General features: G+C 37.0%; 1 protein-coding gene across 3 annotated transcripts in view; it reads left to right on the top strand.

The window, feature by feature from the left end:
* The window catches only part of BTBD3 (BTB domain containing 3), a 36,776-nt gene that overhangs the window by 4,747 nt on the left and 8,757 nt on the right, over positions 1–23,272 (top strand). For 2 of the 3 annotated variants that reach the window (XM_045833221.1, XM_045833222.1), the window contains exon 2: positions 22,836–23,112. In XM_045833221.1, coding sequence (XP_045689177.1) covers positions 22,970–23,112 — 143 coding nt within the window. In that variant the 5' untranslated portion in view covers positions 22,836–22,969. Of the gene's footprint in view, positions 1–22,379; positions 23,113–23,272 lie in introns of those variants that run through there. The other variant, XM_045833220.1, reaches the window with a different exon arrangement.

Consider the following 23,272-nt stretch of genomic DNA (forward strand, 5'->3'; position numbering starts at 1 on the left):
CTCATTGCAACACCTTTAAGTGTCCTTCCCTAGTGGCAGCCTTTTGACTGTTTACTCTGTTCTGAGTTTTTCACTGGGGCCATTTGTAAGATCATTTTGAGGCTGGTCAGAGAGTGGTCTTCCAGCACCCTGTGCTGTGGAAGGTGTCTAGCTGCCACTGTACCAGGAAACATCTGTCCGGAATGTTAGCAGCCTCTTTCTATAGTCACTTTTGGGGAAGGTTCCCATGCTCTCACTGTTCAAAGACTTACCTGTTTTATATATTCTTTTAAGAATCAGTCTTCAGTCTTGCTGGGCTCTGGGGCTGAGAGCCAAGGCTCTACAGTGAGGAGGTGGGAAGGGCATCTAGTGATGTAGGGCTTCTCAAACAGCTTTTATGAACCTTTTATTAGCCCACCACCCTTTCACCAACAGTTTTTGAGTGATGTGGAGTGCTCCTTAGCTTTCATTACTGACAGTATAGTATTTCACTCTTTCAGGTCTGCTGAGTTGCTGCTTGTCCTGCCGCTTTCCACTTCCATGATTGTGTTGCAATTTCCACTTCAGTTATTTAAGTCCTTGGGTCTATATTTTCTAGAAAGATCTCTGTAGTGCTGTTTTAGTGGAGTTTAGAGGGAGAGGATGTACTTGAATATTTTGTGAAACCTGCCATCTTTATCTGGAAGACCCTGCCATTGAATCCTTACAACTAACAAATAACCAATTATGTGTTGCATTTTTATTCTTTGGCAAGAACTGTCATCTATAACGTATATGTCAGTGTTTCTCTTCAGGGGCATAAAACATTGTTCAGAACTATCCTCCTGTCAGAGGTATATATAACTCTTTTTTTTTTTAATTTAAGTTCTAATATTTCTTGTTAGGGTTCCTAGGTATTTATAGTTTTGTTGTTGTGACGAGTTCTTCATATTGGCTCTTGCTGGTATAAGAGGATTGTTGGTTTTTGTATGTATATATTTTTTATAACTGGCTCTTATTATTAAGAGCTTTGCAGTTTATTCTCTTGGGTTCCTAGTTATGTAATCAATTGCAGATAATGACACTTATGTCTACTTATTTCTGATAATTATACTTTTTATTTTGGGTTTATGGCATACTGCACTGCTGTTAGTATTTTGGAACATAATCAAATAGTAATGGTGGTAATGTACAAAATTCTGTTCTTTATTTTACTAGGAAAAACAGTGGTACAATATTGACTTTTATTTTTATCACATGTCCTCATGAAAACAAAGGAGCCTATCCTTTTATTTCCAATTTACTTAGAGGTATTTTAATTTTTAAGGGTCAGGAATTGAATATTAGCAAATTATTGTTAATATCTGAAGTTTATCACTGGTATTTCCTAACAAACTGCTGATGTGAGTCCCAAATATTAACTGGAGTAAATCCTTTCCTTTGGATAATTCTTTAGAAAAACAAATTCAATTCACAAGAAAATTAAGGTGACACATTCAATACATAATCATGTTTTCTGGGGTGGAGTTGGTATATAGTTATTGGGATTTTTCAAAAGAAAATATTTCAAATTGGTAAATCTTTTGCCTGTGGAAATGGTGTCCTTTCATGGGGTCATAAGAAAAGGATTTTGGGAGACCTACACATGGGATGTTGAGGTCTTGCAGTAAGATATAGTGGGATGGAAATAGAAGGATGCCCCCATTTTCCAATTCCCTTCTTCATCTGTCCCAATATAGGAAAATTCAATCTTGTCTTCCAGCCCAGTACAAAGTCCAGAAATTCTGTGCCATTGGTTCAGTCCATGTGAAAGCTTAGGCTAGTTCAGCCTTTGTTTCTGTCTGACTAGCTTAGCTTCTGTTCCTGGCTGTGCTATGGCTGGTATTGTGCCCAGACCCTTAGTTGTAGTCCATGCATTTGCAGTGGATTGTGTAGCTTTGTTTAGCCTGGGTTATATTATCTTGGGTTAATAAAGGACTGGCCTCTTTTTCAAACTAACCAATCAACTTGCCAATCTTTTTCAGGCTTGCATTGGATCCTCCCGCTGACCAATCCATATCCTAGATCTTAGGGGATCCTCTGTCCCTTATTTAATTGACCCTCTTTCCAGACTAGACACTCCATCCTTGTGGTCACCACCTTAGTTTCTACTGCACTTGCCTCATAGTAGGAGGACCTGACCCTGTGCCATCTTGACTTCTATTGGGCATGTGCTCAGCAGAGGAATTTTTTTTTCTTTATTGTTTATTTTTTCATAGCCTGGGTAAGTGTATTGGTTATACCCTGGGGATTGAAAAGGGGTCCTTCCTCCCTACATGGGGGGCTGAGGGATATTAATCTCCTTGGCAGAGTAATACTGTGATCTGCTTGGATGCTTGTGAATGCTACAACTTAATAGCAAAGCAGGCTTATGCAACCTAGTTGATTATACGTAGGTTGAGGCCCATCTGAGATTTACCAACAAACCCTTTTCTTAAATATTGTTACATACATCTATACATAGGTTCAAGGTCATTACTAGCTGAACATTTGTACATGACCAACACCTGTTTCATAAGGGCATGTGATATTTGATAATAAATTGTATCTGAGAGATACTGGTGAACTCTTTTAAGTCAATGTTGGTGTAGTTGTTTCTACAAACTTAAAAGCCAGTGTTGGTGTTTTTTGTTTTTTGTTTTTTGTTTGTTTGCATTTACCATTGAAAATGGCTGGAAAATATATCGAGTCGATAATCCAAGAAATGTTGAAGAACTTCAGTGAATGTTACTCAAGTCCGATGATGAGAATGATAGAGTTGATTGTGAAAATCAAAGTGATTTAGAAGATGAAGATTATGTGAGAAAGTTCATTGAGAAGATTCAGATACTGAGCAAGGTATTTCTAGTGAGAAAGTGAAGATGAATTAGACATGAATGAAGAGTATTTTGGGAGAAAGGATAAAGGATCCAAATGCAGGAAAAATCCAATAAGATGACAAATTTAGAAAACAGCCGCAGAATATTTTGTGTCAACTTCAGTTAGTTCAGTCAAATACAGAAAAATAACAAGACAGAACTTGAAAGTTGGAGCTACTTTATCACAAATGATATTTTAGGTCTAATGTTATTATATACAAATAAATACCATAACAAAAATTTTTGTATCATTTACATCGATTCTATCTTAAGCCATTTTTTACAAGAAAGAGATGCTAAATGAAGACAAAAATGAACTGAAAGCATTTTTAGGCCTCATATTTAATCTAGCTGGTTTACATTGCAGCAATTGGCTGAATTTGCAGGATTTATGGACTACAGATGGTAGCGGGATTGAACTTTTTAGATTGATGATATCTTTATCGAGATTTAGATTTATTTATAATTGTATCACTTTTGATGACAAACTTACCTGCTTTGAATACCTGAAAGTGGACAAACTAGCTGCTGTGAGAGACATTTTCTCATCATTTGTAGAAAATTGTAAAGTATGTTACTCTATGGGAAAGAATGTAACAATAGATGAAATATTACCTGGATTTAGAGGCAAATCTGGGTTTAGACAATGTATTCCGTCCAAGCTCAGTAACTATGATATAAAAATTTTTGCTATGGTCAATTCAAAAGTATTTTACACAGGAAATCTTGAAATATGCCGGTAATCAGCCTGAAGGTCCTTACTTGATTAGTAATAAATCTGCAGATGTAATCAAGAGACTTGCAGAACCCATTTACTCATCAGGATGTAATATTACAGCAGGTAACTGGTTCACTGATATAAACTTTATCTCTGACTTGAAAAAGAAGTGTCTTTTGTGTGTAGGTACTGGTTCATAAGAACAAACTGCAACTAGGCCCTGAATCTGTGTCTCCTAAAAACAGCTCCGAAAAATCCAACGTATTTGCTTTTGGTGCAGATTGCACACTCATATGTCATATGTCCAAACAGGGGAAAAACATAATTTTAGTTTCAGGTATGCATTTTGATGATGGAATAAATTTAGATTTGCAAAAGCCTGACATAATGAAATATTACAACCAAATGAAGTCAGTAGTTGACACTGTGTACCAAATGATAGATATGCATAATGGGGCCATGAGCACCAGAAGATGGCCTATGGTTACATTCTACACAATTTTGAATATTGCAGAAATAAATGTTCAAACTTTTCACATATGCTGAACAGCAATGTGAAAATAAGGCACAGAATATTTTTTAGAAATCTTACAATGCAGTTAGTGTCGGAACAAATAAAAAGGCATAAGCCTCCACAGGTGTGCATAAGCCTTTACAACTGAAACTTCATCAGTTTCAAATAGAAATTGAAGGAAATTCTACCAATGACATAGATAGAGCTCCCCTGACAAGCAGAAAAAGAAAATTATGTGTTAGGTGCTATGCATCCAAAACAAGTCACTTATTAAAATATTTTTGCAAGTATTGTGGAAAGTATTTATGCCTTGAGCACAGCAATATTGTTTGCAATGACTTACAAATGTTTTGCAAAGCCAGCTATTGAAGAGTCTGATTAATTAAAGTTAAATACATTTTTTGGTTGTGTTTTGTAGAAATGTCCTTGTTTCCATTATTTGAAAAAGTTTTATTCTTTATGTTTTTATATTTCCTTGTTTAATAATTTATAGATTGCAACTGAAAATAAATAAAAATCATGTATTATATAAATATGAATGCAAATTTGAAGTGTTTTAATTTTTTTTCACATTTCAGCACATAATAGTAATGAATGTATCTTGGATACACACAGTCTTCTGTGCTGTAATTTTTTTGACTGCAACCTCTGCAGAGTTAATAATGTCTGATTCTCTTTGCTCCCTTGCTTTATTATCTAGCTAGTTACCTACGCAGACAAATCCAACCATCAGTTCCCTATCTGAACCTTTAGCAGCATTGAATATAATGGTTCATTCCCTCCTTTTTTGACAAGCTTACTTCATTTGCTTTTGAGGACACCACACTTGCCCGCTTTTCCTCCTATACCACTGGCCCACTGGTTTCTCCTCAGCTTTTTAAAAATTGTGTGGGTTTTCTTTTCTCACTAAACTATTATTTGGGAATGTTTCAAGGCTCAGTTCTTGTAGGACACGTCACAGTTGTAAGACTTTCATAAAATGTATGTAGCTGCTTAAGACTCCCAAATGTGTATTTCCATTTGGAGTATCTCTCTTAAACTTCTGTTCCACATACTTAATGACTTTTTTTGACTTCTTCGCTTTAGTATGTAGAAGTTACATCAATTTTTACAGTAGTTCTGATCATCCTCTGCAAACCTGCTTTCCCTGCAGCCTGCTCCATCTTGGCTCCATTTTTTCAGTTTATTCAGCCAAAGACCTTGGAATCATTGTCATTCTTCTTTTCCTCTCCCATTCTATAATACATCCAGGCTGTCAGCAAATCCTGCTACTGTACTTTCAAAATGTATCCAAAATCTTGTCTTCAAATAAATTCAGGAGTTCAACCCCTTTTCCCACCCAAGTCTCTATGACCTCTTGACTGGATTACTGCAGTGGCCTCTTCTTTCTCCTTTTATGACTTCCCTTTAATTCATTATCAGCATAACAACCACAGTGATTAAAAACAAATACAAGTTACACTTTAAAATCCTCCAGTGACTTTCCATGTCACTCAGAATAAAACTCAAAGATTTCTCATAAAGATTATAAAGATTCACAAAGCCCAATACAATCTGGTTACCACTAACTCAGACTACTTTCTCACTTCTGTGCCTCTCATATTCTCCTTTCCAGTCATCCTTACCTCCTGGTTCATCTTGGAACAGGTGGGTGCATCACCACCTTTTGATCTTTGTGCTTGGTTTCCCTTCTGCCTGTAATACAAAGTGTGTGTGTAAAAACGTCCAGCCATTAATACAATGAGAATGGTTTGTGCGACATCATGTAACCTGGCAGCCAAGAAGAGTTGACTGGACTGCTCATGCGTAGACCATGATGACTTCTCTGTACTAGTCAGTGGAGTGGTGGATTCCATTGAGTGAGCGTGTGTACTGTATGGCTGTTGTGTTAAAAATGACTGAGCGAGTAGAGCAACGAATCTGCATCCAATTTTGCATTAAGCTTTAACATTCCTCTGCAAAAACTGTTCTGATGATTCAGAAGGCCACAGCTATGGGCATCTAGTGATTAGCAGCTTCATCACGATAATGCACCCATTCATGCATCACGTCTTATGCAGGGGTTTTTTTGCAAAACATCAAATCACTCAGGTTGACTCAGCCCCTGCTATAGGTCGGATTTGACACCCTGTGACTTTTGGCTTTTCCCAAAACTAAAATCACCTTTAAAAGGGAAGAGATTTCAGACCTGTAGCATCGAGATTCAGGAATATACAACAGGACAGCTGATGGCAATTGGGAGACTGTGTGAGGTACCAAGATGCCAGCTTTGAAGCTGAGGTGTCAGGACTGAGGTGTCATTGTCCTGTGTACAATGTTTCTTTTCTTTCATATCTTCTTCATTAAATGTCTCTATTTTTCATATTACATGGCTAGATACTTTCTAGACAGATCTCGTATTTGAAAAATAATAATACAAGAATAAACTGGCGTACGTACAACTGTAAACTTACTTTTGCCCCACCCTGTATATGAACAAGAGTGGTCCCACATTCAGTTAGAGGGTATAAACTTTTTAGTCATGATTGCCATCATATTAGAAGTAAAATTTCACCATTGCCACTATTCTGAATGCATCTATACTATGAATTTGCCTTGCCTTTGAAACTCTGATTAGCATTGTTCTGGGTTTTGATATTGTGAAGATGCATTCTTTTGCAAATATCACTGTTTCAATCTATTTTATTTTGAACCCTTAACAGTCAGTTCTTTTGGCCAAAGCTGAATGGAAAGCACTGACCTGCATTTCTGCCCTTAGTGTAGGCTATTAATGCATAGCCTAGTTAAAATACACACCTTGTTTTATAGTATGATACCTGGTTTGGGGACCTATGTAAGTAGTTGTTTTGTATGTAGATTTTTTTAATTGACACCTTTCTTACATTCATCTGGTTTTTTGAAAGTGGTGATCCTATCTACCCTGCACCAGCAAATATACCTATTCTATAGTGAAAGAGTGTCTGGATAGACTAGGACTTAACTTACGTATAGACCACCACCTGTTTCCATACTTTTTATTCATGGGAAGTAGAGTGCAAAATTGAGTGTAATAGTCAAACTACATTTAAATGTGTTTGGGGAGCTTATTTGGGAATTATCTACATTTCTAGAAAGTCTAGGAAACAATACAATTCTTAACTAAGGTTACAGCAGTCATCTCTTCCCAAAATAGGTAATCTTATTGTCATCATTAAAAATGGTGAGAAGCTACCTGGTAGCACTTTCTGCTCAAGATGCATTTTCAGGCTCCAGACGGCTGTTGCTAGCTACTACACCCGTTTTCTTGCACATTTCTTCCACCCCATCCCCTTGTAAGACACCCACTCTGGCAGGGGTATGTCCAGAGTGCTCCCTCCCTTCCTGTGGTTTTATGTGGCACTCTCTCCTATGGCCTTATGAGATAAGAAGTGCTAGAAGCTGGTGCCCAGTCTGCAGGAAAGTGGGGAGCAGCAGTGGAGGAAGAGTGCACAGGCACAGTCACTTCTGGTGCCTATGTAGTCTCTTGTGGTAGACTTCCCACCCCTCCCTCAGATGGTTTCAGAACATTTTCATAAATATTCTAGAACTTCTTTATATGAATTAGTAGGTTTTCTAGGTAATTTAATACTATTCAATAAGCATTTCTGTGGGACCTGGAGGATTTAAGCCATGCTTACCTGAAGTCTGGGTTACTTTACTTTGTTTTGTCAGTGCTGTGAAAGATTCCTCAAAGTGCCAAAATTGACCCTGAACTCTTGGTTAGCATACATCTCCTGACATGTACTTAAAATCATCACCAGGCAGTGGTACACTTTTACTAGGTGGATGTTGGTTAGGGATGTCAACAGTAAATGGTGTTTGGATTGGGTTACAGGAAAATTAGATGCTCAAGATCAGGACAACCTGTATTTTGATTTTACATCTTCCTAAAATAATACATAATTATTGAGTATGAAGTCATTATGAGAATAACAATCCTACTGACATGAACAACCTCTCAAATCTTTTTAAGAAGGAAGCTGAAAATGTGTTTGAACACCAGCTCTTTGGTAAAAGGCTGTTTTAGAATGAAAAGTTATTATTGGTAGATTAAATATTTCCTTTGTCTAGACTTCTGCAAAGTCCTATTTTCCAACAAACTGTTTTCTACTATTTAATATGTAGAGAGATTTTGATGTTATATAGTATCAGACACTGTAGTTATAGAAATAATATGTGAAGAAGGCAGGTTCTACCTAATGTGCCTCTCTTAAATGAGGGAAAAGTGAAGAACAGATTCTTTAAATGTTGGCAGCCATGCTTGAGGGAACAGCAGAGGTTGCTATGGAAATGTGATACAGGAGAAAAGAAATCATCAGACAGAAATACTTGCTTCTCTTTCGCTGGTTTATGTGAAGTTTCTCGGGACAGTTGTCTATTCCATGTGGTTTCTTCATTCTGTCTGCCTAATGTACAAAAACCTTTTTTTGGAGTGAATGGTTGAGAATTATGCTTTGAGAATTAGTTATTGTTTTCTAGAAGAGTAAAACCAAAAAGCAAGTATGTGTAGAAACCTGGTGCTGATTACTTACACTTTTTTTTTTTTAAGAATCTTTGTTGAAAACCTCTGGTGGCTTATTACCAGTCACACTTAAAATAAAATCCAAACACCTATGATGTCAGTGGTTCTCATACTTTTTTTTCTTGGGACTCTTATACTTAAATATTTTGAGAGGCCCAGAGAGCTTTTGTTGTACCTACTTCTATTTATTAAAGTAGAAATGAAACACAAAATTTTTAAATATTTACTTATTTGTTTAAAAATAAACATGTTGTTTGAAGCATATGAAGAAAACCCTCACCCAAATATGTAGCTGGAAAAGGCAGGGGTATTTTAATAGCCTTATTAGATAATTGTACTTATTATTTGATACCTCATCAAAAGTTGAATGGTAGTTTCTTCAACATTAATTGCCATGTGGCATCTAAAACCATCAGTTAACTCTGCCTTATACTCTGAGTGGACCTTTTACCCATGCATGATTCTGTAATGTGATTGCATTGTTATTAGAAAATCTTAGTTCACTGAGTTATGCAACTCTTTCAGATGTTGATGTTTCATTATACAATATCATACAAATTACATTTATTTAATGTCATCACCAGTCTCATCAGAAACAGTCTTTAACCATTGGGAAGCTATCAAGCTTCTCGTGGCATAATCAATATTTTCAAAATTCTGTTTTTTGCTTGAAGGTTTTAATGTTATCATTGGCAATTGTTAGTTTTTCGTTTTTGTTTTTTAAGTGACAGTCTCACTTCATTCGTTTTTGGAAAATGGTTGCTATATACCTAAGTGTGAATAAACATTTTGGGCTGAAATACAATGGTGTTCCATGAAAAAAAGTTGCTGGTTCAGATCTAACATGAACAATTGCGCGCATATATTTTTTTTCTCAAGGCAGTAATTCTGTTTCAATTTCACCAGAAATGCTTTAAAATTACTTCCCATTTCATCACTCAGAATATTAAGTAGATTTGTACTCAAGGGTCAAGATTTGATGAAATCAACAATTTTTACTGCTTATCTCCCAGAGAGCCCTCATGAAACAGTACATTGATTATGGCAGAGGAATGCACAGACCTAATCTGTACTCACCTAAGCTGTTTCACCACTGTTTCTAAATCCCCCAGGTGTGAAGGGGGAAGAAAGGGCAACTTGACAGGTCCTTCAGATCCTTTTCCCTATGGTTGCTCAGGGTCCACTGGAGTGACCTTCAAGTTCCTTAGGAACCAGTAGCATCAGTAGTAAAAAAGAAAATGGGGAGCCAGGCTATGGACCAGTTCTTACAGTTTGGAGCCCTTGGATAAACCCTCCCTTCTGTGTGGGAGCAGAGGGCTCTTCCCATGAGGGCTTTTGGTTATGCTTCACCACTGCCAGATGTCACTGGGAGGTTTCAGAGGGCTTCCATCACTGGTACCAGCCTCAAATACCTACTTAACCATTGCGATTCAAACTGCTTAAAATGCTTATTACATTAAAATCATTCAGAGTATAAACAGCAGGCACAAAACAGATGTATTTACTTTATCACACCTTCCAAAACATACACTTTTATAAAAAACCAGTTGAGCTTACTTGGAAATCAAGCTATCTTTTATTTTTTTGCCGACACATAATTCAAGCCATTGCTTTACAATAATTTGTTTACATTATCAACCTCACTAAAATGTTTTAAAAGTTTTCTTTCATAAACATAGCAACCAAGCAAGAGACTTTCCAGTCATGGCTAGGATATTCAGCTATCTTTTTAATTTTTGTTTTAATCCTGACTGGAGGACATTTCATTATTGCTTTTAAAGGGGAAGGGGGAAGAGAGAAACATCAGTTGGTTGCTTTTGTATGTGCCCCAATTGGGGATTGAACCCACAACCTGGGTATGTGCCCTGACTAGGAACTGAACCTGTGACCTTTCTGTCTGTGGGATGACGCTCCTACCAACTGAGCCACACTGGCCAGGACTCAGCTATCCCACTGTTGGTGTTACCATCTCCATTTATTCTTACTCTAATATTGTAAGAGACTATATAGATGGAAGTTGAGAATTCCTTATTTTAGGGGGAAAAACACTTGATTACTTCACACTCTGGTTCTTAGTACAGCATGACATGTGCTTTTCTCCTTGTGCTTGTGCTCTACAGTAATCTGAAAGGTGATGTTGTCCATCCCTAGCAGTGAGGTTTGTTTGCAGGGTAGATGTGAGTTTCTAGACTGTTCATGTACTCAGCCCTGTATACACAAGCCTGTTTTATTACTTTGTTTGAAGATGGGGTGTGTCTAATGTAGTGGAAATTCATCCATTCAGTGTATATACAGATGAAACACATTTCAAAGCCATATATTAAAGTCTCTTTAATTATCCATTTTTTAAAAATTATTCATATGACTGCTTTTTTCCTTTTATGTGAATTGCCGAGCATTTATTATCCTTTCCAGTTCATTAAATCACTAAAATTCTCTGGTGCTATAAATAAATATGCCAGCCCATGAATTGAGACAAGTTGATAAAGGCAGCTTTGTCCCAGTAATGGAGTCTTGCTCCCATTTTACCCGCACTTCTCTTTGAATATGTGAACATAATAAAATTTAGACTTCTGAGGAAGTAAAGCCTTGCTTTGACTGCATGCGGAGGCTTGCTCTAAGTCTAGCTTTAGTCTTTTCAGTTGGCCTAGATGCCAGTTGCGTACAATATTACAAAACCACATTTGTGTTTAGACATGTTCAGGAAGAGCCTTGAGACACACTTAATAAATGTTTAGATTCTTTACCACTGTACCAATACCTTGTATAGACCTGTATCTCAGATAGCTAGAAATATCATAGACTTTAGTCGCAGACCATTTTAGCTCAGGACCAGTTGCACTCCACAAATACAATCTAGGGTTCTGGATGGACTTGGAAGTGTTAGATTTGATACTTCCCAGTACTTATGGATTGAAAGCCAGATGTGAGTGTGGTGCTGTTAGCTCTTGTTGGGAGATGTGGAGATGTAGCCCTCAGAGAACTGGGTCTAATCAGACAACCTAACGCATGATGAAATGTGAGAAAGTGCTGCAGGAAGTCTGAAAGTCCAGGGAAATCTTCCTTAAGGTGTCCTTGGAAGCCTTGGAAGGATTCGTAGACTTCTGATAGGTAGGGTTGTAGGGAAGAAAGGGCAATGAGGATGGCAGGACGCAAAGGGCTCATTTACAGTACTGGAATATAGTTGACCCTTGAACAAGGAGGAGGTTGGGCACCGCCCCCCTGCACAATTGAAAATCTGCATATCACCTTTGAATCCCCCAAACCTTAACTGCTACTAACTGGGAGCCTTACCAATAGTAGTCAAATAACATGTGTATGTTAAATATAATGTATGTACTGTGTTCTTACAATAAAACAAGCTAGAGAAAAGATGTTAAAATCATGAGGAAGAGAGAGTAATATACAGTAGTTACTGAAAAAATCCACATATAAGTAGACCCACATTTTTCAAACCTGTGTTCAAGGGTCAAACTCTAGTCTTGTTTGCATTTTGAGTGAATGAAGAGGACAAAATCAAAGAGCTTAGAGCCAGATCATGGAGATCTAAAATGCACTGCAAACCATGTGTCTTCTCCCTGAGAAAGGTGAAGCAGAATTTCTTCTTTTCCTGGGTAGATGCTTGGTCTGCAGTCCTGGCTTTGTTCTGTTAGATTCTAATGGAGCAGAAGGACCAGGAGAGACCCATCCTCACTTAATATGGTAATCCCTTTAGGAAGAGCATTATAGAGTAGTATAGTTGGTAAAGACTTGACCACATGCCCCTTAATAAATACCGCTTTTCATTTCCTTTTTTGTTGTAATATTTTAATTTTTGTGAGAGAATGTTATCTTAAGAAATACTGACATCAACCAGATCTCCTGTATGAATTTTTATAGTGGATAACAGCATCCTTACTGCTGGCTATTAAAAATCCTTATATTTTGATCACCATTTCCAGAGACCGTTCTCGCCTTGTTCTACCCATCCTCATTACAGTGTGTCTTTTATGAGTCCATGTAGCTCATGACTAAGCTGAAATGGTTGCTTCTCTATGTGTTTTTTAAGTACTAACAATTGAGTTGCCACTTTTTTAAGATACATTTTGACTTGAATGCTTTCATTCTGCTCATGAGAGTTAAGTACATGCACATGTAAATACTGTATATCTGTTATTATGTGATGCAGAGTTTGGGGAAACCCAAATTTAGAACTTATTTCCATGAATTCTCTTGATTTTCTAAGTGAGACTTATTGTAACATTATATTATGAGCAATTAAATTATTTTATTCTGTACATCTGGGCATTTTAAGTCCTGACCTACTTATGCAGTAGCTTTAAATTAAAAAATTAGTTAAAAACTTACTGAATACATTATTAGAATTGATCCCTAGCTGGTGTGGCTCAGTGGATTGAGCACCTGCCTGCAAACCAAAAGGTCTCCAGGTTTGACTCCAGTCAGGGCACACGCCTGGGTTGTGGGCCAGGCCCTCAGTTGAGGGCATACAAGAGGCAACCGATCACATCTTTCACACGAATGTTTTTCCCTCTCTGTCTCCCTCCCTTCCCCTCTCTCCAAAAATAAATAAAATCTTAAAGAATTGATTTTTTTTTGTTTGAAATACCTTATTTTCTTAGTTCTGACATATGCATTGAAATTAAATGTAGAAACCCCTCAAATTTTATTTTGATTACACCAGCATGAGAGATGGAAGCAACAAGGGAGTACTTTATCAGTGCCAAATTGTTTCTGCAGCAAATGGAGGCAGCCTTTGAATGTTACATGGTGTTGATATAGTTAAGGTTATGCCAGCATTTATAGGACACTTTGCCTTTATATTGTGTCTTTCACAACAGTCATGGGGAATGATAAACTTTAAAGCTAATTAAAGGTAGCATAACACATATTTTTAAATTTGGATTTAGAATAGATTTTACTTTGCATTTTTGCCAGAAGCTGGTTTCTGTAATAAACCTCTGCCACAGGCTTTTAATTCTAGTTAAATTTTTTGTTAGGCAATATTTCTGTGACTCAGTTTAGAAATAAATGCACGTGACTTTTTATTTTCATTTGGTGGCTCTCCAGAAAAAGGTGTTAGAAATTGGGTATACAGGTCCCTTGTAACTTCATGTGTTTGTAACTTCCTGCAGCACATTTTATTCTCACTGAAGCGGATCTCTTATTTTCAGATTTTATATTGTTTGTTTAAAATAATTATTTTATTCCAATCACTTACATTATAAAAATGAAGGAAGGCATTTCATTAAATAGTAATTAATTGAGGCCCTTTTGTGCATGTGTTTATAATGATGGTCAGATTGCAAAATTGATAACTGATCTTTTTCCATGTGGTTTTGCTAAAATAAGAATTGAAAGGTTTTCTTTCTTACTTTGCCTTTTTCCAACCTGTTTTGTTCTACAGTGATAAAAATCTTAAATCTGAAACAATTTATGTCATAACTTCAAGTGTTTGGGAGGATGCAGTTAATGAATTAAATGACAGGAGAGCAGTATTCATTTCTAAGGCGCTACTAAGAAAACAACACACATTTAGATGACTTATACTTAGGAATCTTTTTTTTTTAATCTTGTAGAGCTTTTTCAGTAGGAACTGTGTATGTTGGGGAAAGTGGTCTGTGACACCCCATTAATAATCAGGATTGATACAGAATATCTGGTGGTTTGAGGGCCGTCTGTATTTTTTTTTCCCATTTCATATGCTCATTGAAAAAGGACAACTTCCTCAAATAAAGCAATACATTGTGAAGTATGTAAGTGAAGAGGAGCTTTGGATTTTAATGATCTGCTTGTGGAAATGTTTTTAGTTATCACATTGCTAATATCACAGAAAATATGTATCTCCAGCCAAAGTAAAAAATAACTATGAAAAAATTTCTTTGACTAAAACATATTATTTTCTTGTATCAACTAAAGCCAACAAACTACCTAGAGAAAGCCACAGCAGATGTTAGGCAAAGTTGTTCTGTTCTAGCATTTCCAATAGGATTAATGTCTCCTGTTAGGTCAGAACAGTCTCCCTTCCTGCTTTCTCAGAAGAGAACTCCTGAGGCCTGGTTTTACTTTAAATTATTTTCAGGTACGTAGGAGAAAGTCATACATAGAATAGTCATTGATTTCTCCTCCTTAAACTAACATTTTATAGATTCTGTTTGGTTGAAAACAATAATTTCTAAGGACTCATTTATTCCAACTTTAACCTATGTTTAATGTTGTTATAAGTTAATAAATTGATGGATTGATGGGTAAAATATCTTTAACAAACATTACCAAGAGAGTTAATGGACTTTCATTAATCAGTTTTATGTGCATGATTAGTTGTGTACCATGAGAAAATACAGAAATGCATTGTACTACTGCTGAAACTATTACTAGTCCTGGCAAAGGAAATTCTTGTGTTGGAATTTTCATCTTGATTTTCTACTATATCATTGGTTGTCATAGTACCACTCTTAATTGAGAATTGTGATTGCATAGTTTATCAAATGACTACTTGATGAAAGCTCAGTTATTCTAATGTAATTCTGTTGGAATTCTGGGCCATCATCTGGCCTGGTTTGAGGAGTAATTAACCAACCTAAAGAAGAGAGTCCTTCTTGTCTCTTGAATTATATCGATTTTACTGATTGTGAGGTGCCATCAGTTGTAAGACGTACCATTATTTTATATACCAACAAAAAAGGATAAAAGCCTTATAGTTAGACTAATGAGATGCCATCAATTTTAAGAGACAACCCAATTTCACCTCTGTTTAAAAAATGGCACATATATACACATAGAATTTTAGTTGGGTTTTGGTCATAATCACAGTATTTAAGTGTAAAGAAAACTATTTTAGCCCTGGCTGGTGTGGCTCAGTGAATTGAGTGCCTACCTGCAAACCAAAGGGTAACTGGTTCCATTCCCTGTCAGGGCACATGGTTGGGTTGTGGGCCAGGTCCCCAGTGGGGGGTGCACAGGAGGCAACCACGCAATGATGTTTCTCTCCCTCTATCTAAAAATAAATACAGTAAACAAAATAAATGTGAAGAAAACTATTTTAAATAAATAATTATTTCTGCAGAGCATTGTACAGGTTCTTCAGTCCTAGGAATCTTGAACTGAAAAAGAGATTATGTAGTCAACACTTACACATTAGAAAACTTAATATGAGATCCTCTAGAGAATATCAAAATTTGCCGTTGATGACCTTGTTTATCAAAGTATCTTAAACTCTACAAACAAATTCATGGTAGCATTCCTTTAAATATCTATCATTAAAGGTTCACATGTGACAAATTTTATATATTCTCTTTTAGGATAACCTCATTTAACATGTGATAGAGAATGATTTGGGATTTAGATATGTTGTTTAGTATTCCAAACAAGGTACACACAGACACACACATAAAAATCAAATATAATAAGCCCTGGCTGGTGTGGCTCAGTAGATTGAACATCTGCCTGCGAACCTAAAGGTTGCTGGTTCAGTTCCCAATCAGGGCATATGCCTGGTTTGCAAGTCAGGTCCCCAGTTGGGGGCCTGTGGGAGGCATCCGATTGATGTTTCCCTCCCTCTCTTACCCCCTCCCTCCCTCCTCCTCTCTTTAAAAATAAAGTATTTTTTAAAACACCATGTTAAATACTATATGGAGTTTTAAAAAAATCATTCCTGCTTTTAAGGAATTGTCACATTCTACCTTTGGGCATTTTTCTCCAAAACTTAAAGTACAGTTCAAGGCTAACTTCAGCTCTGTGTGGTGAAAAGGAAATGACTTAGTGAATCTATCCATGAGCATCTACCTTCCAGCCAGCGCTGAGATGTGCCTTGGCCAAATTCTTGTCTTAGTTATCACTACCTTTGGTGCTAGAATTCAAACTGGGTCATTGCTGAGAGGGGCCAAATTGAGTTGCTAGTGTAGACATTGCTGGGTGGCTAGATCCAGGCTCTTTGAGGAGGTGGGTATGGCAGGGCATCTGCCAATGTACAACAAGAATCTTGATTATGGAACTTTACCTGTCAAATCCAAGCTACTGGGACCTCTTGGCCCTTAGGTGGGGCTGGAGCAAGCCTCCAAATGGGTTGAAATGTCAGTAGCTGTGAGGCCTGGAAGATTACAAGACTGGGAGCCAGATTAATCTTTTGGGCTGTTTATGTTTTGGAAAATTTTATCACAAATGTTTCCTGCTTTGTGTATAGTTGTTGCTAATAGTGAAAGTTTACCTTTGCAGAGTGTCTTAAGCTTTTATCAAAGTGCTTTTGCAGACATATAATCTTGCCTCCACAATAAACCTGAGAGGGAGGGACTGGGTGTAACTACCCCATTTGACAGATGAGAAAATGAAGTAACTTTTTATTGGTTCTTGCTTTTTTCACTATTCTGTGCTGACAGTGCTTGACTCCATATTTATTTCCAAATTTAGAAAGCATATAGTCTGTTTTCCAGCAGCTGCTGCGATCTTTAGGGACTGCCAGCATTTTGTCGCTTATCTTTTTTACCTCCCAAATCAGAAGCATAACTTTCCTGCAGCATTAAAGCACTAAAGAAGCAAAAACAAAACACTATTTCATCATGACTTAATAGATTAAATTGCTCTCCTCTTTTATGTTCTATTAATAATTTGTGGGAGTGAAAGCTCATTTCTTTAGTCCATACCACCTTGTTTAAACCTTGGTAAAGCTCACTGCTGTAGCTGTAGTGTCTTGTAGTAAACCAAACACAAGTCCAGACAGAGTCCAGAGTCAGAACAGGTTAAACAAGAGTTGCCAACATTGTCAACACAGGATTTGTTGGTGTTAACTGTCAATGGCTGGTTTTCAAACTTTCATTTTATCTGGAGAGCCTCTTCTGTTTTTGAGAAGCTTGCTCATGGCTACTATGCTTTCGTGGTCCTTCTTGTTACAGTTCCCCTCCATTTCTTTCCAGAAAGTGTCATTCTAGCATTCCTCCTACAGGGTGCCGCTGCAGGGTGCAGAGTATGCATGTTCATGGTTTTCATGTCTATAAATTTTTGCACATACATTTTTATTTTAAAGTAGAATAGAAGTATGAAGATAAAGCATCACATAACGAGTAGAAGAATCACTGTGGGCAAACGTTGGAGTAGAACAGACAGAGTTAGGCAAGCGGTGAGGAAATCTGCATTCTAGTCCAGTCATTGCCCCACTACTTAACTGTGGACTTTTCACAAATCTCTTTAATTGTTTGGACACCCAGTTACCTTATCTGTGGGGCAGAGTTGCATTAAATGATTTCCAGAGTCCCTTTAAGTTCCCAACCTCATTCAAGTGCCCAGACTGAACATACCAGGCTCTACTAAATAAAGGTGGGATGTCTGGCCAAACCTCCATGAAGAGGATGATTCAGTGTGCTTAAATTGATAATTTTGTTATCATTGGGAATTGAATGAAAAGAGATATAAAGGTGATTGAACTTCCTGACAGTTATAAAAATATTGATACATTTTATTAGCTAAAACCTTTTAAACTTGGTTCCTAATCTTGTGTACCATTGTGTGCCCAACACCTAATACACTGCATGATCAGCATGCTGTATTTTGAGAATAGTCTTATAAAAGATTGATGGAGCAGATTAACCATGTTTCTCAACAGCTTTAAAATTCAGAAGGTATAGAAATAAGTGAAAAAATGTTAGATGGAAATAAATTTTAGAGGTGAAATTTGAGAATAGATATAGGACTAGTCCTTTATTACTCTTTCAGTCCAGAGGGTGGTGTTTCTGGGTTATAGATTTAGTAAATGGGGTTTTAACTATTTATATTTAATTCCAAGGGAAGGGAGAAGTCATAATTTGTGTTTAACGAGATAGATTTATAGATATGAAAGTGAAGAATAAAGTGACATGATTATTTGTATATGCAAATTCATCTTAGATGTTTTTACAACGTTTTATTGTGTTCTAGGCCATGGATTACTGTGAAAGACAGATGTCAGCTATGGCTTTTTTTTCCAGAAAAACAAATGTACTCTTCCTGAAGTTTGAAGGGTTTCATGTGCTCCATTAAGTTGATGCAGTCTTGCCTTACCCCTTATCTGGTTCCCCCTAGTCCAAATTCTGGATAGGAAAAGACCCTGGCATGTTAAACCTTAAAAACCTTTAGAAATAATGTAGACTATTGTTAGGCTGTACTGTGCCCAGGAAATCAGTGGAATGAACCAAGACCAACATTAAAAAGAAAAGGAAAAAGAATAGAATAGAAATATCAGAGTGTATGATAACATGTTGAGTTAATTTTGTGAACTGTCTTTCCATTTGTACATTTGTTTGTCTCTGCCTTAGTACCAAGTCTGAATATAAAATGCATTTCTTGCTGTGTATTGAGGGTAAACTTCGGGAAACAATCTATTCTTAGTGAACCTGTTCATTTAGTAGCTGAGGAAACTGAGGCACTTAAAAAGACAAATGATTTGTTCAGGACTCCCACCCCTCAATACATAGTTTAAACTTCAGTTGCAGAGCCAGGGCCGAATCAGATTATTTGATTGTCAGTTTTACTGTGCCACAGCAATAATTTTTTGAAATAAAATTGTGAAGTAGCCCTGGCTGGTATAGCTCAGTGGATTGAGCAAGGGCCTGCAAACCAAAAGGTTATTGGTTTGATTCCCAGTCCAGACATATGCCTGGGTTGTGGACCAGGTCCCCAGTAGGGGGCATGTGAGAGGATGTTTCCTCGTCTTTCTTCCTCCTTTCCACTCTGTCTAAAAATAAATAAATAAAATCTTTGTAAAAAATTGTGAAGTAGATTGTTTAAAAATATAAATAGTTCATCTGTTTAACACTTGGCATTTTTTTAATCCTTTATTTTCCCCACTAAAATCGTCACAGTCATTGTCCTTTAAAATAATCTGAGCCTGAACTTTTCCCCAGAGAATTGAAAAATGTTCAGGTGCCTCTCAGTTGGCTGTTTACACACCTGATTTTTGACATTTGGGGCTTAATCAGAAGAATTTGCAAGATGTAAAGGATGTCAAGTTTCAGTTCAAACCAAATTAAATTATTTTGAATTCTTTCTCTATTTGCTTGATAATTGAATGCATAATGTGATGCCAGAGGTTGATACTGAATAATTGAGTAGACCCTGCAGTGGTCTTTAGTTATCTATATAAAGTTTTTTCAAACTTGAATGTCGTACAGATTACATAGAGGGTATTGTTACAATGCAGCTTGTGATCCAGAGTCTCCCTGAAATTCTGGGTTTCTAACAGGTTCACAAGATAGTGCTCCTGCTGCCTGCTCTTTGGGCCATACTCTCAGCAGCAAGGATATTGGTGAGAAAGGGTAGCTTCCATAAGTTTTCCATTGTCTCAGTTTCATCAGTATTTTCATGCTTTTCAAATTGGCTATGAAAATTTCAATGTCATCCTTATCTTTTAATTGGATTACATTTTGTAGTCAAGACCAGCTCTTTATAACCATGCTCACCAGTTCCCATGTGCATGAATAATATGCCTCTTTTTGCAGCACTGGTCTAGGTGATTCAGATTTAGCACTACTTCCTTAACTCGTAGATTCGAGCTTTTCCACAAAACTTAATTTTCCAAATAACTGAAACCTTTAATTTCAGAAAGAATATTTTCTAAGATATGTAATTTTCTTCCTTAACTGGTTACACATACATTTTTCTTTATTTTACTTGTGTTTAAGAGCAGTGTTTGTTGGAGACTTTCCTAGTAAGGAGTGTTAAACTAAATGCAAAATGAATAAAAACCACAGCCTTCTAAGTTCTTGTGCCTGCTTTTTATGCTTTTTCTATTTTTCATGGACAACTATTAGTATGGCTATCTCAAAGCAGCTCATTTCCCATTCCATTCTAATTGGTTACTGTCTTCCCTGTTGTGGCTTTCCTAGGAGGGTGGTGGTCAAAAAGTTTAGTAGCAGCTGAGCAGGAGAGAAATCCTTTGATTTTTTTTTGTTTTTGTTTTTTAAATCATATCCTGAACATTTAGCTCAAATGGAAAGTCACTGGTTTCTTTTTCATACCTTTTACCATGTGCTTTTAAAAACTAATTTTTGGTTTGTCAGACACACACAGATTGTGTGTTAAAATGTGTATGAAGGTGACTTGGAAGTGTTTATATATGGATGTGTGTGGTAGGTAGCCCTGTGATTGAAAACATGATAATTGTAATAAATAAGCAGCTTTTTAGGGTCCATGTAAAATGGGGATGGATAACCTGCTAAAGACCGTGGTTCTCTTACATACAGTCTGTGTTGCAGTGGCTTGGCAAACAGTTTTAAAAATAACAATGACAATAAAGAGGATGTTCCTTCAATTAATGCTTTAGGGTCCTAGGAATCTAACGTTTGATTTCTGGTGTGTTATCTTTGTTAGATTTTCAGTTATAATAACAATTGAAGCTTCCATTTGTTGAGCCCTCGCTCGTCATGAACTCCTTATTCACGTGCATGTGGTGCAACAAGCAGAGCTGTGGTCATGAAGAGTAGAGAGGGCTGCTCCACTGAGAGCAGATAGGGAGGGAGAAGATCACATGCCCTTGTTAGTTCCTCTTTAGTAAGTAATAAGCATGTGTGGAACCTACAGCAGGTGTTTTTGTTTTTTGTTAACTCACTAAAGTTAGAAGTTGTTGGAGGATTCTTGTCTATAAAAACCACATAGTAGTTTATAGTCTTATGATTCAAAGCAGAGAGAACCTGTTTGCTTTTTAACTAGGCAGCATCAGAACATTTATCAGTTGAATAGCCTTGTTATGGGTTTTGCGGTAGAAATTGTAGATTATATTCTTTTCTTTTTAAAGATTTTATTTAATTATTTTTAGAGAGGGAAGGGAAGGAGAAAGAGAGAGAGAGAAACATCAATGTGCAGTTGCTGGGGGTCATGGCCTGCAACCCAAGCATGTACCCTGACTGGGAATCGAACCTGTGACACTTTGGTTCGCAGCCCGCGCTCAGTCCACTGATCTACGCCAGCCAGGGCGATTATATTCTTTAAAATTATTACAAGGCTAAATGTAGCGTAATATTTTGATCGTATTTTGAAATCCTGAACAAAGGCATTTGACATATTTTTAGTGAATTACAACTTTTAAACACTGATACCAGATTTAGATTTGTATCACTTAAATCTTATATCTAGAATTTGTCTATGCTTCAGTGCAGTTAAGCATACTGGTATAATCTTAGTCTTCTTAACAGTATTTTGTGATCTGGGACTCCTGTCAAAAATCATTATGGGGCTAGAAAACATTGTGAGGTAAAATAAATACATAACCTCATCACTTATTTTGCACTAGATTATAACATATTCAAAGAGACTGAAAAAAGGAAATAACATTTTTTCCATTAAGCTGTGATAAATGTGTTTAGGATGCTTTTGTTATTAATAGTTCCTCATAGCTGGTGAATGGAGGATATTGTGTGAAGTATGTGAAACTAAATGCTACTGGGGTAAAGATTTTACTAGTAATATAAACTAGACATCAGTTCCTATCCTTTATTAATTGATCTTCCCTATTTAACTAAGGAAGTAAAAATGTGCATCTACTGAGGGGAAATCTGTGAGCATAAACTCTTCCTGTTTTCAAATGTATTTCATAGGTGGTTTATCTTATTTAAGTATGCAATAATAAAGTAGACGAGAGAATGCAACTGCTTGCTGTTCCTTTAATATCAGAACTGTGCATGTTACAATAGGTGTCACTGTTTTGCTTGGTCCAATCATGATTGGTGACTTCAGCTATTGGCTCCAAGCACTGGCTGTCTGACTCCATCTGCAGGGCTGTAATACCTACTCTCTGATCCATTCACCACACAACTTCAGCCGGCTGAACACACTCGCACGGCTCCAGCACATCTTGCTAACCTAATTCAGAAAACAAGTGCTACAGCTCTCTGCCTGTCATCTTTGCTCTCTGTAGCATTTTCAGGTGATCCTGGAAACTGGGTTATTTTCATGAGGAAGTAAGAGAAATAGGAATCATGGTGGGCCTGTATTTAACAGCCCCAGTACTGGATAAAACTTAAAGCCAGTTACTATTCAACATAGTGAAAAGGTCACCTTGCCTGCCTGAGAAAAGAAGCAAAATACCAGCTTGTTGGTTTCTGTTAACATATCAGCTCGTGCCAGCCTCTTTTCCTTGATGTTCGTACCAACTTGGGATATCTAGCTCTAAAGAGAGACATACTGTACTCATGGTAGATGACAAGGAAAAGAACATGAAATGTCTCACCTTCTTCTTGATGATTCCAGAGACGGTAAAGAACAGATCCAAGAAAAGCTCGAAGAAAACAAATACCAGCAGCAGCAGCAGCAGCAGCAGCATCAGCAAGTTGCCTCCAGTTTGTTATGAAATAATTACCTTAAAGACTAAAAAGAAGAAAAAGATGGCTGCTGACATATTTCCCCGCAAAAAACCAGCAAACTCCGGCAGCACCACTGTCCAGCAGTACCACCAACAGAATCTCAGTAACAATAACCTGATTCCAGCCCCGAATTGGCAAGGTCTTTATCCTACCATCAGAGAAAGGTAAGTGCCAGGCCAGCATGTTTACTTTAAAAGTTTTCCTGTGTTGAAGTTTCTGCTTTTTGCACAGCCCATACTGTGTTTTAACATAAATCTCTGTTTCCTCTTTTCCCAGCAGCTTTATTGGTAATGGAAAACTGCCTTGTGCCTTTTCCAAAACAGT

The sequence above is a fragment of the Phyllostomus hastatus genome, unplaced genomic scaffold (genome assembly GCF_019186645.2).
Source record: "Phyllostomus hastatus isolate PE091 unplaced genomic scaffold, TTU_PhHast_1.1 phas_contig_17, whole genome shotgun sequence".
NCBI lineage: Eukaryota > Metazoa > Chordata > Mammalia > Chiroptera > Phyllostomidae > Phyllostomus > Phyllostomus hastatus.